Genomic DNA, 15,528 nt, shown 5'->3' with positions numbered 1-15,528 from the left:
GGTCGAGAACCATGGCCTCGGAATTAGAGGTGCTGATTCTCATCCCAGCTGCTTCACACTCGGCTGCAAACCGCCCCAATGCATGCTGAAGGTCGTGGCCTGAAGATGCCAACAGAACAACATCATCTGCAAATAGCAGAGATGAAATCCTGTGGCCTCCAAACAGGACTCCCTCCTGCCCTTGGCTGCGCCTTGAGATCCTGTCCATAAAAATTATGAACAGGACTGGTGACAATGGGCAGCCCTGACGGAGTCCAACATGCACCGGAAACAGGTCCGACTTACTGCCGGCAATGCGAACCAATCTCCTGCTCCGATCATACAGAGACCGGACAGCCCTTAGTAGAGGACCCCCGATTCCATACTCCTGGAGCACCCCCCACAGAATACCACGAGGAACACGATCGAATGCCTTCTCCAGATCCACAAAACACATGTGGACTAGTTGGGCATACTCCCACAAACCCTCGAGCACCCTATGAAGGGTATAAAGCTGGTCCAGTGTTCCACGGCCAGGACGAAAGCCGCATTGTTCCTCTTGGATCCGAGGTTAGACTATCGGCCAAATTCTCCTTTCCAGTACCCTAGAGTAGACCTTACCAGGAAGGCTAAGAAGTGTGATACCCCGATAATTGGGGCACACTCTCCGGTCCCCTTTTTTAAAAAGTGGAATCACCACCCCAGTCTGCCACTCCAGAGGAACAGTCCCAGATTGCCATGCGATGTTGCAGAGGCGTGTCAACCAAGACAACCCCACAACATCCAGAGACTTAAGATACTCAGGACGAATCTCATCCACTCCCGCTGCCTTGCCACTGGGGAGTTTGCGAACCACCTCAGTGACTTCGGCTTGGGTAATGGACGGGTCCGCCACTGAGTCGTCAGTCTCCGCCTCGTCAATGGAAGGCATGACAGAGGGATTTAGGAGATCCTCAAAGTATTCCTTCCACCGTGCGACAATATCCTCAGTCGAGGTCAACAGCTCTCCACCCGCACTGTAGACAGTGTTGACAGAGCACTGCTTATCCCTTCTGAGGTGCCGGACGGTTTGCCAGAATTTCTTTGAGGCCGACCGATAGTCCTCCTCCATGGCCTCACCAAACTTTTCCCAGCTCAGAGTTTTTGCTTCTGCCACTGCCTGAGCCGCCGCACGCCTGGTCTGCCGATACCTATCAACTGCCTCAGGAGTCCCAGTGGCCAACATGGCCCGATAGGACTCCTTCTTCAGCTTGACGGCATCCCGTACTTCCGGTGTCCACCATCTGGTACGGAGATTGCCGCCACGACAGGCACCAGCGACCTTGCGGCCACAACTCAGTACAGCAGCTTCAACGATAGAGTCGGAGAACATGGTCCACTCAGACTCCATGTCCCCCGACTCCCTCGGAAGCTGGGAAAATCTTTCCCGGAGGTGGCAGTTGTAGACCTCCCTGACAGAGTGCTCAGCAAGACGTTCCCAGCAGACCCTCACAATACGTTTGGGTCTTCCAGGTCTGTCCAGCCCCCTCCTCTGCCAGCGGATCCAACTTACCACCAGGTAGTGATCAGTTGACAGCTTGGCCCCTCTCTTTACCCGAGTGTCCAAAACATAGGGCCGGAGATCAGATGAAACGACAACAAAATCGATCATCGACCTCCGACCTAAGGTGTCCTGGTGCCAGGTGCACTTGTGGACATCCCTATGCTCGAACATGGTGTTCGTTATGGACAAACCATGACTAGCACAGAAGTCCAATAACAAAGCACCACTCTGGTTCATATTGGGGGGGCCGTTCCTCCCAATCACGCCCCTCCAGGTGTCACTGTCATTGCTCACATGAGCGTTGAAGTCCCCCAGTAGAACAATGGAGTCCCCTGTTGGAGCACCCCTCCCAGGGACTCCAAGAAGGCTGAATACTCTGTGCTGCTATTTGGTCCATAGGCACAAACAACGGCCAGAGCCCTGCTCCCGACCCGAAGGCGAAGACAGGCAACCCTCTCGTTCACCGGGGTAAACTCCAACACATAACGACTAAGCTGGGGAGCTATAAGAACGCCCGCACCAGCCCGCCGCCGTTCACCATGAGCAACTCCAGAGAAATGAAGAGTCCAGCCCCTCTCAAGGAGCTGGGTTCCAGAGCCCATGCTGTGCGTAGCGGTGAGCCCAACTATCTCTAGCTGGTACCGCTCCGCCTCCTGCACAAGCTAGGGCTCTTTTCCCCCTAGTGTGGTGACATTCCATGTCCCAACAGCTAGCTGCCCTGTCCAAGGATCAGGCCGCCGAGGTCCCCGCCTTCGGCTGCCACCTAATCCACACTGCACCGGCCCCCTACGATAGCCTCTGTGGGTGGTGAACCCACAGGAGGTTATATACAATATGTATATAATACATAAAACAAATACAATAAGTATAATAAGAATGGGGAGAATTAGTAACAAACAAAACATTCCAAAAACCAGGAAATCAGGAAAAAGAAACCAGTACAAACACTTAATGTGGTATATTAAAGATTGGCAGGGTGCTTTTAGCCACTATGGCCCAAAGCTCTGGAATTCTCTTCCTGAAGAGCTCAGAGGCATTTCATCCCTGCATAGTTTTAAGAACAGTCTCAAAACATTCCTGTTTAGATCTGCTTTTAGTTAAGAAACTCAATTTTATTTACTTTTTTATTTACAATTTTATTACACTATGTTGTCTATTATTTTCTAAATCTAATTATCTGAATAGTTTTATCTTATTTACTTTACTTTTTTATTATCTTATTTACTTTACTTTTTTACTTTTTATGTTACTTTAATATTTTTATCTTTAATTTCTTTTTGTCATCGTCTGCATCTGTGGATCTTCGTGGTTGTGGTTGTGTCTTGTGATAATCAGTCTCACCTGTGGCTCGTCTCGTTATCACGTGGGGATCATGTGGTTTGTCTATTTAATGTGCGCTCGCGCAGTGTCCTGTGCTCGTCGTTGTCTAAAATTTACACGTCTCTGTACCTGTTCAGTGTTCCACGTGCGCTATACGCGCTATATTCGTATATTATATTAGTGACGTCTGCTGCCTAAAAGGATTTGTGTCTCGTCCTTGACGCCGCACCCACCGTCACATTATCTCCTTTTAAAGTTTCTTTTGATTTATACTGTAAAGCACTTTGAGTTGCATGTATGTATGAAAGGGGCTATACAAATAAAGATTATTATTAAGATTATTATATGCAATGTAATTACTTCAGAAGCTTCAGCACAAAGAAAGAACTAAGCTAAATATAGTCGCAAGCGGAATCACACACAAAAAAAAAGCCCAAAGGCTAATTGAAAAATTACTCAGTTGAGGAACTAAAGGCCCAAACGATCAAAACAAATTGTATTGGCAAAATGATTCAGAACATGCTGTGATTAGCTTTGTGTGTATGTGTGTGTTTGTGTGGCTTTTTATGTAAGGAATAAGGGCTTTTTGAGGCTTTTTTGTTTGGCTTGAGCCAAGGAATGCAACAAGTAGAATTTTGCTTCTAGGCCCAACAGTGTGGAAGATAGTAGCAAAATGATTCAAATGTAAATGTAAAAATGTAAAAGATCATAGTGTCAGGGCAGGCCCCAGCACTGCCCCACCTATGACCACCAGAGGGTGCTCGCGATCTATGTCACGTAGACGCAATCAGCGAAGATGACATCTGTGTGATCCAAACACCTCAAACTTTGATTCGTTTGTCCATAACACTTTTTTCCAATCTTCCTCTGTCCAATGTCTGTGTTCTTTTGCCCATATTAATCTTTTTCTTTTATTAGCCAATCTCAGATATGGCTTTTTCTTTGCCACTCTGTCCTGAAGGCCAGCATCCCGGAGTCGCCTCTTCACTGTAGACGTTGACACTGGCATTTTGCGGGTACTATTTAATGAAGCTGCCAGTTGAGGACCTGTGAGGCGTCGATTTCTCAAACCTGAGACTCTAATGTACTTGTCTTCTTGCTCAGTTGTGCAGCGGGGCCTTCCACTTCTCCTTCTACTCTGGTTAGAGCCTGTCTGTGCTCTCCTCTGAAGGGAGTAGTACACACCATTGTAGGAAATCTTCAGTTTCTTGGCAATGTCTCGCATGGAATAGTCTTCATTTCTCAGAACAAGAATAGACTGTCGAGTTTCAATTGAAAGTTGTCTTTTTCTGGCCATTTTGTGAGTTTAATCGAACCAACAATTATAATGCTCCAGATTCTCAACTAGCTCAAAGGAAGGTCGGTTTTATAGCTTCTCTAACCAGCAAAACTGTTTTCAGCTGTGCTAACCTACTTGCACAAGGGTTTTCAAAATATCCAATAGCCTCCTTACACAGTTAGCAAACACAATGTACCATTAGAACACTGGAGTAATGGTTGTTGGAAATGGGTCTCCATACATCTATGTAGATATTGCATTAAAAACCAGACGTTTACAGCTAGAATAGTCATTTACCACATTAATAATGTATAGAGTGTATTTTTGATGCATTTAATGTTAGCTAAATTAAAAAAAAAAACAGCTTTTCTTTCAAAAATAAGAACATTTCTAAGTGACCACAAACTTTTGAACGGTAGTGTATATATTATGGGCGTGTGTTAATGTAGTCCATTTTAGTACGTGGGTGTGAGTTTAAGGTGTGTAAAATTTAAAATTTCTTAAAGTTTTGTAAATGTGTTAAAATTGCAACAAAAGATAGCTACTCCCTAGCCCGTGACCACCCTAGACCCCCTCCCCCAGCACTGGCCCTCATACTCATCAACCCCAGGTTGGAGAATTCAAGACCCAATGGCCTGCTCGGTTCCAGTCAAATGAAATATGTAAACCACTGTTTGTGTTGACTTTTGGGGTTGTTTTGCATGGGCATTTCTGTTAGTAAAATAAATAGACTTATTTAAAAACTGCTGTATTTATTTGTCAAAACATTTCCAGATTAATGGAGAAAATCCTATGCAATTAAAATTCACGCTGCAGCTGGACCACTTCTCAGTTAAACTAATGCAAATCTGAAGGAGACCAGGCATGGTGTGTAAAAAATAAAAACACCATTATTGGGATCATTGTGAAGATTTTGTCCACAGCATTTTAACCCTTAGGGAATCAATATGTTTTCTCATATGTTAAATATGTAAAGCAAAAAATAATATGCACCAAGTTTGACCTATACTTTGGTACAGCCCAGGGGTGAGTTTCCCGAAACGTTCTTAGCGCTAAGTACTTCTTAACCTCATACGTTTCATACGAGGTTACGAAGTACTTAGCGCTACGAACGTTTCGGGAAACCCACCCCAGAGCAGGAGCAGCACAGAACAGAGCAGGAGCACTAGCTCACAGTACAAATCAATCTGGCCATTATGTTGAGGTGAGTGACTCTCCCTGCTGCACCACTACACTGGATCTTCAGGATCTGCCACCTCCCGAATCCCTCTTCACTGTTTATGTGTGTTTTCCCAGATTAAGTGCTAATTCACAGATGTCATTGTCATGATTCAACATAACAGAGAAGTCTGATCCCTTTCTGAAATGGCTTTGCAGTTTTCATTCTTGGATGAAACCTGATGGCCAGATGTATAAGCTTAACAAAGCTCTGTAGGTTTTCAAAGGGACTCAGATAAGGTGAATGTATCAAATTTTTGAAACAGAGCTTAGTTAACCTGCACACTTGTGCCCCTAGACATCAAATGTTTTCCAAGGATAAACTTTGAGAAGTAATTTCAATATCAATAAATATTTTACCTGCAGAGTTTCAGAATCTAACCAGGTGATAATTCAAAGACTTATCAGTTATACCAAATCATGTTAATTATTTCAGTACATAAGCACTATAATATTTCTAATGGTATTGGCACAAAATTAACATTGAATAACACTGAATTTTGACTGCCACTTTTTAACAGGCAGATTCTGCTCGTCACTTCTCTGAGTGGCCAATGACCAGATCCTGCAGATTTCTCCTCTGCAACATACGGAGAATACGAACCTTTCTTTCACAGGAAGCTACCCAAGTTTCTCTATGTGCTGCATTCTCTTTACTATATGTCCAATTGCTTTATTATTATTGCTATGGTAATGCTGCTAAATTGTGTAATATTCCATCAGCATTTTATTATTAAAGTGAATGGAAGCATATAAGTGAATTCGTCTGCACAACCGTGAGTGCAATAATATTTTAGTCATGTGGAAATGAACATTAGTGTAAGTGCTTTAGTGCTTTAAGTGTGTGTACTATGCATTTATTTTACATTAAGAACAAAACACCTTTTGAAACGGGAGATGTCAGGGTCAGTATTTTGAGTAGCACACACACTTCCTGTATATGTGTGTGTGAGTGTTTCCAATCATTACCAACACAAGAGACTTAAGAGGGTCTTTATTGGCGTTATGGGTTTTCATTGACTACAGACAGAGCTTAACTTGGACTGGATCCTGCCATAACTGCTGAACTGAGCATATTCATCATAATATATAGCTAAACATCTGTTCTGGCGTCTGAGTGTGAGTACCAGTGAGGAGTTGAGTTGCAGCGTTACCATTTAACATCTGTTCTGGAGTCAGAGCATGAGCACCCATGAGAAGCTGGATGGCTGCGTTACTGTTTAACAGCTGTTTTGGTGTCCGACTGTAAGCACCCATGATAAGCTGGATGGCTCCGTTAATGTGTCCACACTACAGCCACACGTGTAAGAAAGGCCTTCAGGACCGAGCTTGGGACAAAACATCTACTTGTCTAAAACAATCTCATCTGGAACACCACAGTAGGAAGTACTGACTTTCTGGTAGCGCATAATATGTTTAGGATACATATACCAGTGGAGACCGGGTATGGTTGTAAGATGGGGAGAGTTGTAACACCATCAGTTCCACCGATTATGGATGAGATAGGAGTCATATGATCATTCCAGTATTTACCCAATTCCTCCCTGATCTCACATGGTGAATATCAAGGCTGTAAACAGGCACATGCAGATTCCATAGAGAAAAAAACTGATTTTGAGGTGAGAAAGTACATTTCTGAATCAAGACTATTTTGTTTAGTACTTATACTATTGCAGATAAAACCATATGAATTATATTACATTAAACAGTAGTTTCTCAGGTAAATTGTGATGCATTTCCCCTTTGTTAATTTCAAATCACCTTGATAATACAGCTAGTTAAACACTGGCTGACAGGGGTGGATATGGTTGTAACACAGCTTTAAAACGTGCTACAGCAATCACCTTACATACAACTAAGAAAATTTTCTTAATTTTAATAATTTTACAGAATGCCTAGGCAGTGAAAAAGAAAGACTGACAGAGGTGTGTCTGCGAATGTTTTAAAAACATCTGATGAGGTCACAAAGAAGGGCAAGTCAGTCAGATCAGTTGTGAAGGCACATGGTATCTGCCATGTAACACACACACACACACACACACACAGAGAGAGAGAGAGAGACATTTATTATTGGACCTACATGTTCTTTACACACGTTCATTGTATTAGTGTTCATTAAGCATAACTATTGTTAAATAAGTTTGTTCTAGTACACTAATTTACACACACACACACACTCCTGAAAACAGAAGGTGTATATGAGTTATGGTCAGTCACAGAGAGAGAGAGACATTGTTCTGGATTGTTATTTTATTTCAAAAACCTTTTTGAAGCTGCATAGTGTGGCCTCTGTATTTGCCTCTTTTGTGTAATTGTTACAACTTACCCCAGCATGTGTTACAACCTACCTCGGTAGTGGGGTAACAAAGGAAAACAATGTAATTGACATCAACTTACGAGGGCTGTGAGATTTGAATTGAGTTTTGAATTGGTGCCATTTGTAGTAAACAAATGTGTGTAGAAACAAATGTTTGAGAACTCTAGCTCAAAAATTCAGTGAGTTACTGAAGCAAAAAGTGTTACAACCATACCCGGTCTCCCCTACATGGACAACTGGCAACTCACAATATAGAAGAAACATCACACAGCATTTAATAAACGTTTTAATGTCATCACTGCTCTGTCCGTAGACATTATATCCTTCACTTTCTGATCTGCTTAAATTCATTGGTCAATTTACTACAAATGGAAATAATTAGAACCATGAATAAAACATTTCACTTGGAATGTTTCTCTACAAAACAAACTTTCTGTTTTTGAAGACTTGTGCTGTGCAGATGTGTGGTCCCAATAAATGTGTATTTCAACAAAAATATTTCCTCGTATCATGCCCTGTGTGATGTTGAAATAGTATTGTATTCAGTATTATGTGGACTGTGTCACAGCTGGTAGTGGTACTGGTAGTTGACGGCACTGACTTCCAAAACAACCAGCAGACACGTTTGAATCACTCTAACCAAACAACTTCATGCACAAAAATCCGTTAAGTATTTCAGATAATCCACATCCACTATTTTAATATGGCACGCACGGTAAGCACTGACTATGCAGCCAGATTTATTTTAATCCTGAAGAGCTATGTTTGTTTCCATCAGATATATGATTTCTTCTGCTGTATGAACATTGCTGTGTTACAACACTACATTTACCCAGTTTGCTCACTTCAAGACTGAAAACGTTTATAACATGAAAACACTTGTTGTGAGTTTGTCATTAACGTATCCCGCCATCTAAACCGGATGTGTTACGCGAATAAACGACCGGACTCGCGGAACCACTTTCATCGTTGTGTTCACCCGGAGCGACAGAGCAGTGCACACAGCCGCTGGGAAACACGAAACACTGCTGCTGGACGTCGGTAAGTTCCTTACAGGTAGCTGTTATACGAACAGCTGTTTACAAGTTTAATGTCTTGTGTTTAATTCGGGTATTAATTCTCTCGCGAAAACAAGTGTTGTTCTAGCGATTACTGTTACCTACAGCACTAATGTAGGTGTAAATCGTAGAGGTAAACACCAACTAGCACACAAGCGCCTTCAGCTGGGCAGTCGGTGTACAATTACCCCACTAGTGGATGTGTGAGTGTATGTGTGTGTGTATCAAACTTATTAAGCAAAAGTTCTCCATTTGAATAAATGTGAGAGGAAGGTGTATTTAAAGTACTATGCCTACTGCGACATCTAATTGAATGGGAGCATAGGCTAATGTTGCTTTTGTTAAATGAGGAGTTTCAGGCGTTGTGATTTATGGTGCCAGGTGGAGACTGCTTGGTTTGCTGCACGAATATAGAAGCGATGATCCATGTCACCTGTAGCAGATTACTGTGAAACATTCAAATATGTGTTGGCAAAGTTACCAATTTATAACTAACATTGGCAATAATAAAAAAAAAACTAGGGTAGGTTTGCTGTTTTCATTTTCAGGAGAATATGCTTACAGACTTTATGGCCATAAACTGCTTTCTAGCTCTAGTATGACTTTCTCTCAATTCCACTCTAAAATAAGATGACTCACTACTTTGACACCATGACCCTGTACCTTTTCTTGCTTTTCTTTATGTGATTCCTGGGTGTGGTCATTACTCTGCCAATGTTGTGTCTGTAGGGGGTTCAGATAAGAAAAGAATCAGGATTCTGTGTATTGTAATTCAATCAGATCTGTAAAAATAATCATTTTAACCTCATTTCTCCTCAATCGGGTCATTTATGATTTTTTTCAGGATGGAAGAAACAAGAAAGTTTTTTTTCTAATGTATAAAAATGTACCTCATACATATTTATTATTCTACACAGAAACCCCAACATCTGACATCAGTCAGACAGCCTACCAGAAACATCCACATTATTGAACAGAGGTTAGTTCTGTAAACATGTTTACAGCATGTGCTGTTTTGATGGTTTTTTGTGGTCTTACACATTGTGTTTTAGAAGCAGATTTTGGGTTATAATCTGTGGTATTACTGTAGTTCGAGGAGCAGATCTTGTTATAATCTGTGGTATTACTGTAATTTTAGGAGCAGACCTTGTGTTAATCTGGCGTATCAGCATAGTGAAACTAAAAGACGAACATCAGACAGCGCACCATGGTGCCACGTTTGAGGTCAAAGGTCAAACAAGAGGAAGGAGACAACAAGCGAACCCGTACGTATGATTTTCTGTTCTAGTGGTGTGGTAATGGTGTGGGCTGGACTCTCGTCTTATTTCTTATTTTAAGTCTTAAGAGACTTAAGCTTTGTGGAAGTCTCAGGTGCAGTCTAAGCTCACGTCAGACAACACTGGAAATAATGTACAGTGGAAAAAAAAATTTTTTTAGACTTACTCGTGGTCAAACTATTTTGAATATTGTTTCCAATGCATAAAGAGCCTACATCAGTTAGGTGTTTGTATGCCAAGACTTTTAGCAGTAAAAGTGTGAAACAAGCACACATCCTATTAATGAAAGTAAAATGTATCCTTCACATTATTTATCCTTCAAATAGGTTGGGTCAAAGTCCTGAACAAATCTGATTGGGAACGTGGAGAAGAGAATGATGAATGCGATACACCTCAGCACACAAACAAACACAAGAAAGCAAAGCAGCACTGCTGCCTCCAGTGTGGAAAGAGTTTTTTGCAATTTTCTCACTTAAAGGCGCACCAGGACGTACACACCAAAGAGCAGAGTTACTGCTGCTCTCAGTGTGGGAGGAGCTTCAGACAAGCACGACTCTTAAACGCCCACCAGCGAATTCATACACGAGAAAAAACTTATCGGTGTTCCAAGTGTGAGAAAAGTTTCTCAGATTTTAGTAAGTTAAGGGAGCATAAAAAAAATCACAAAGGGGAGAAACTTCATCATTGCTCTCAGTGTGGGAAGAATTTTGGGGGGGCTCGAAACCTGATAATCCACCAGAGGGTACACACTGGAGAAAAACCCTATCACTGCTTTCATTGTGGCAAGAACTTTAGTCAAGTCGGACACTTGCGGGAACATGAACGAATTCACACTGGGATAAAGCCCCATCAGTGCTCACAGTGTGGGCAAAGTTTTGCACAAGTGAATGCCCTGAAAATCCACCAGAGGACCCACACTGGAGAAAAACCTTTTCACTGTGCTCAGTGTGGGAAAGCATTTGCACATGCTATAAGCTTGAAGATTCACGAGAGAGTACACACTGGAGAAGCACCTTTTCACTGCTCTCAGTGTGGGAAGAGTTTTTCATATAGTAGAGGCTTGAAGATCCACCAGATGGTGCACACAGGAGAAAAACCTTACGAGTGCTCCCAGTGTGGAAAAACATTTTCACAATCCGGAAATTTCAAGCTTCACCAGAGAATTCACACTGGAGAAAAACCGTATCACTGCACTCAGTGTGACAAGAGATTTACACAAAGCAGCAACTTAAAGGTTCACCAGAAAATACACACGCAAGAAAAACACCATCTCTGCTTCCAGTGTGGAAAGAATTTTTCTCGATTAGAATACTTCAAGCAACATCAAAGAGTTCACACACGAGAAAAACCTTTTCAGTGTCCACAGTGTGGGAAGAGTTATAGACACTATACCACCTTCAGAGTCCACTTGAGAACCCACACTGGTGAAAAACCGTATCCCTGCTCCGAGTGTGATAAGAGGTTTTCATGCTCTCGATTCTTGAAAGTCCACCAGAGAACACACACCGGAGAGAAACCGTATCACTGCACTCAGTGTGGGAAGAGCTTTGCGCATGACAGCACCTTCAAAAAACACCAGAGGATTCACACCGGAGAAAAACCTTATCACTGCACACAATGTGGAAAACATTTTTCCCAAAGTGCCCACTTAAAGAAACACCAAAATATGCATACTAGACAAACCTCTTAATGCTCCGCCATGGCACTAATGTGACCAGTTTATACTTATTAAATATTACAAAAATAGGGTTAGAACAAGGTACTGTAGGCCTTTTTGCATAAAAGTTATGGGATTTATGAATGGTGAGCAGGGAGCTGTAAGCAGTGTTTTAAAGGAATGTGTGTAGTAAGGTTGTACAGCAGAAAATGTAGCGTTTGCAGTGTTTATGGATGTGTTACAGCACATGATTAATTAAACATCAGTGATGGTCTTTCACAGGTGTTTATGGATGTTACAGTACATTATTAATTGTTAACATCAGTGATGGTCTTTTACAGGTGTTTATGGTTGCGTTACAGTACATTATTAATTGTTAACATCAGTGATGGTCTTTCACAGGTGTTTATGGATGTTACAGTACATTATTAATTGTTAACATCAGTGATGGTCTTTCACAGGTGTTTATGGTTGCGTTACAGTACATTATTAATTGTTAACATCAGTGATGGTCTTTCACAGGTGTTTATGGATGCGTTACCGCACAGTATTAATTGTTAACATCAGTGATGGTCTTTCACAGGTGTTTATGGTTGCGTTACAGTACATTATTAATTGTTAACATCAGTGATTGTCTTTCACAGGTGTTTATGGATGTTACCGCACATTATTAATTGTTAACATCAATGATGGTCTTTTACAGGTCTTGCATCACTTTACATTTTACAGTTTGTTTTCTGACACGCATAACCAAACTGTACTTGTCTGTCATGCATTTGCATGGTCTGTCACTCCCAAAGAGCAATAATGGAAGACTAATGTTAATTTTAATAGGAAGCATTGTATTTTTAGATGATGAAATTTGTGAAATGAAGTGTTTAACTATTGCAGCTATTCAAACATGAAAAAGGTCCTGCACCCTGAATGTGTGTCTATGATTCCTTGAATACCCGTGAACGTGTTGCCAAACCAGACCAAACATGTCAGCGACCGGGTCTGAGAAGATGATTTTGGGAAGTATGCAAATTGCTCATCATTCTCATGTAATAAAGTCCCTGTGTTATCCTAATGTTACTACCTGCTTACGTACTACACTTTCCCTCTCAGTCTGTCCCTCGGTTTCTCTTTCACAAGCCTGCATCTCTGGCTGCTGCTCTCCCTGTCTGCTGCTGCTGGCTTCACCTACAGAGGACGCGGAGGCTACAGCAGCGAACATGTCTGTGATTTTTACACATTTTGTAGCATCTACACTGAGACTCTTCAATTTATTCGTGCGTAACTTCTCCGCTCCTCCTTTCTACCGCTTCTGTTGCTCCATGCTGCCTCTCCTTTAACAACGAGCTCAACACTGAACTTAGTGGGAGTTACAGCGAACCACGCAGAGAAAGGGTGGGGCCACTTTCGTCCTATATCTTGATTGGTTCAGTCCTCTGTCTATATTGAAGATGGGCCAATGGGCCGCCCCCTCTAAATTGTGGGCCGGTCTCTTAGGGGAAAAAAAAGGGAAGGAAAAGAGAGACAGTTCTCAGCCCCTGAGAACTGTCGGCCCACCGTGCAAATAACAGGTGTTCCAAAAATCTGTGCCACCCCTCGAGCTGTCCTACCTAGGGCTACTGCACGTGTGCAAAGTAATTTCATGTCAATGTCTACCTTGTCAAAATGTACTACCGCAGCAGTAGCTGTACATACGATCATTTAATAGGCTATATTACCTTATACAAACATACTTTTACCATTAATACTGTAGGTACGATCATTTAATAGGCTATATTATCTTATCCAAACGAGCTTCTACCATTAATATTGTAGGTACGATCATTTTAGGAATCATCAGGAATTTCCCTCTGGGATAAATAAAGTATATCTATCTATCTATTTTAGAGGCTATATTAGCTTATTAGAACGTGCTTTCAGCAATAAGAGTCAATTAAGTCATGTATTGATTACTGGAACACTGTGCTTAAGGAATGTTTTAGAAACCCTGTACAAACATTATTAACGTTACATGGTTAATTGTGTTTAAGAAAGTTGCTTTAGAAATAAAAAATAATCAAACCGAACGAATGTTAAGCATTAAGAAGTGCTTATTTCAAGGTCAATCAACTAAAACCGTTAGTGTAGGACGGAATAAACAGATGGATAAAATCAATTATTGGGTACGCATGCGCAGTAGCCCTAGGTAGGACAGCTTGACGGGTAGCACAGATTTTCAGAACACCTGTTCGCAATCCAGCAATTCTCTAGTGCGTTTTTCTTTTGCAGCGCGATAGGTCTTCTTGGCCACCGTAAAATGCATGTCACTGCCAGGTACTAACGGCAAAAAATACACACTACCCGTGGCATTCATGTCCTAAAAACTGCGGTCAAGCCAGCCCTCACTTAAAAAATCTTGGTCAAGCCAGCCCCCGAAAAAATTGCGAATTTGCGCGTATACCATAGATTACGGTAATGGGTGATGCTGCCTGTGATTCCACATTTAAATCTAAATGTGTACAGAATGAATTAAAAAAAACAATAAATAAACAAGTAAATCATTTAATTCAGAACTAATAAATTGTGAATAAAACTATTTGTCTATAAAAATAAAAACCTTGAAAGTAAATTTAAATTATTACATTTATGTTACCTTACACCGTTTTATATTTACAGTGTTATTAAAAGGAATCCTTCTGATTGCACTGAATAATTTCACTACAGAATGGTAGAACACCACCTAAAGGTGTCACTCAGCTAAGATCAAGAAGATCTGATGTGGAATTTCAAAGTAAAGGTCCCTCAATTGACAAATGACAAACAGCTGGGGCTAACAAGAGGGAGACAACCAGAGCAACTGAAAGTATGTTTGCTTCTCAGCACTGGGGTCTTGGGTTCAAGTCCCTATCTGAGTGGAGTTTCCATGTTCTCCCTGTGTTTGCGTGGGTTTCCTCCAGGGTCTCCGGTTCCCTCCCACAGTCCGAAGACATGGAGGTTAGGTAAATTGGCAGTCCCAGACAAATTCTCCCTGAGTGTGTATCTGTGTCCCTTTGTTCAATAAATAGCAGTTGTCTGAGTGTCTATGCTTGTATGTCCAGTGGTGGATGGTGCTCTGCCACTAGGGTCTGTCCTCTCTCCCCTTCCTGCACCCCATTCAGTCCCCCAGGGGGCTGTGGATCCCGGTAGAGAGTGCGCAGTTGGCTGCTGCTTCTTGCCGTTGTGTGTGATTGGTTGTGTGAGACTTGTCATCTCCGGTAGCTCAACATGTTCAGCCACATAATCCCAATTAGAAACAAAGGGCAGGAACCTCTGAAGTTTGAATTCCATGTCCACTCTTTGGGGTGTCATGGCCTGGTGGTTAGGGAACTGGTCTTGTGACCGGAGGGTCGTAGGTTCGATTCCCAGACCTGAGGCCATGACTGAGGTGCCCCTGAGCAAGGCCCTTAACCCTCAATTACTCACTTGTATGTTAAAAAAAAAGAGATAAAAATGTAAGTCGCTCTGGATAAGGGAGTCTGCCAAATGCCGTAAATGTACTTGTACCAGTGTTAAAATTGTAAAGCGCCTTGGGTATCCTGAAATGCATTATATAAATTGAACATTCATTCATTCATGAGCGTGTGAGGGGTGGTGACAGTGGGCGGACACTAGGAGCACATGGCAGAAATGTAAACACAGGCACATGGCACTGACAGGACAATGAAAACAAAGACAGAAAGACAAGAATGAAGCAGGGCAGAATATGACACCTGTTCGCAATTGTCATGGGCAGACGACGAGGTTAGGCACGTTAGGCAGGGGTCCCCTTGGACTATGATGTTTGCTAATGACATTGTGATCTGTAGTGAGAGTAGGAAGCAGGTGGAGGTGAGCGTGGAAAGATGGAGATATGCTTTGGAGAGTGGGA

At 42.0% G+C, this 15,528-nt stretch overlaps 1 protein-coding gene across 1 annotated transcript; it reads left to right on the top strand.

Annotated features, from left to right (window-relative positions):
• The first annotated feature begins 8,581 nt into the window (after positions 1 to 8,581).
• LOC143497919 (uncharacterized) lies at positions 8,582 to 12,760 on the top strand. Its single transcript, XM_076993556.1, has 4 exons — positions 8,582 to 8,697; positions 9,632 to 9,693; positions 9,853 to 9,979; positions 10,318 to 12,760. Exons 3-4 carry the CDS (start codon positions 9,922 to 9,924, stop codon positions 11,679 to 11,681), a joined length of 1,422 nt encoding a protein of 473 aa, XP_076849671.1. The 5' UTR covers positions 8,582 to 8,697; positions 9,632 to 9,693; positions 9,853 to 9,921; the 3' UTR covers positions 11,682 to 12,760.
• The last annotated feature ends 2,768 nt before the right edge of the window (positions 12,761 to 15,528 follow it).

Source organism: Brachyhypopomus gauderio, unplaced genomic scaffold (assembly GCF_052324685.1).
Source record: "Brachyhypopomus gauderio isolate BG-103 unplaced genomic scaffold, BGAUD_0.2 sc116, whole genome shotgun sequence".
Lineage (NCBI taxonomy): Eukaryota > Metazoa > Chordata > Actinopteri > Gymnotiformes > Hypopomidae > Brachyhypopomus > Brachyhypopomus gauderio.
This window is presented reverse-complemented; position numbering and strand designations above follow the sequence as displayed.

What these genes read in the sequence shown, in the direction of transcription:
- LOC143497919 (XM_076993556.1), top strand. Translation starts at nt 9,922, where the DNA reads ATGGTGCCACGTTTGAGGTCAAAGGTCAAACAAGAGGAAGGAGACAAC. An exon ending in AGGAGACAACAAGCGAACCC is followed by an intron (nt 9,980 to 10,317) that starts GTACGTATGATT and finishes TCCTTCAAATAG; the next exon opens with GTTGGGTCAAAGTCCTGAAC.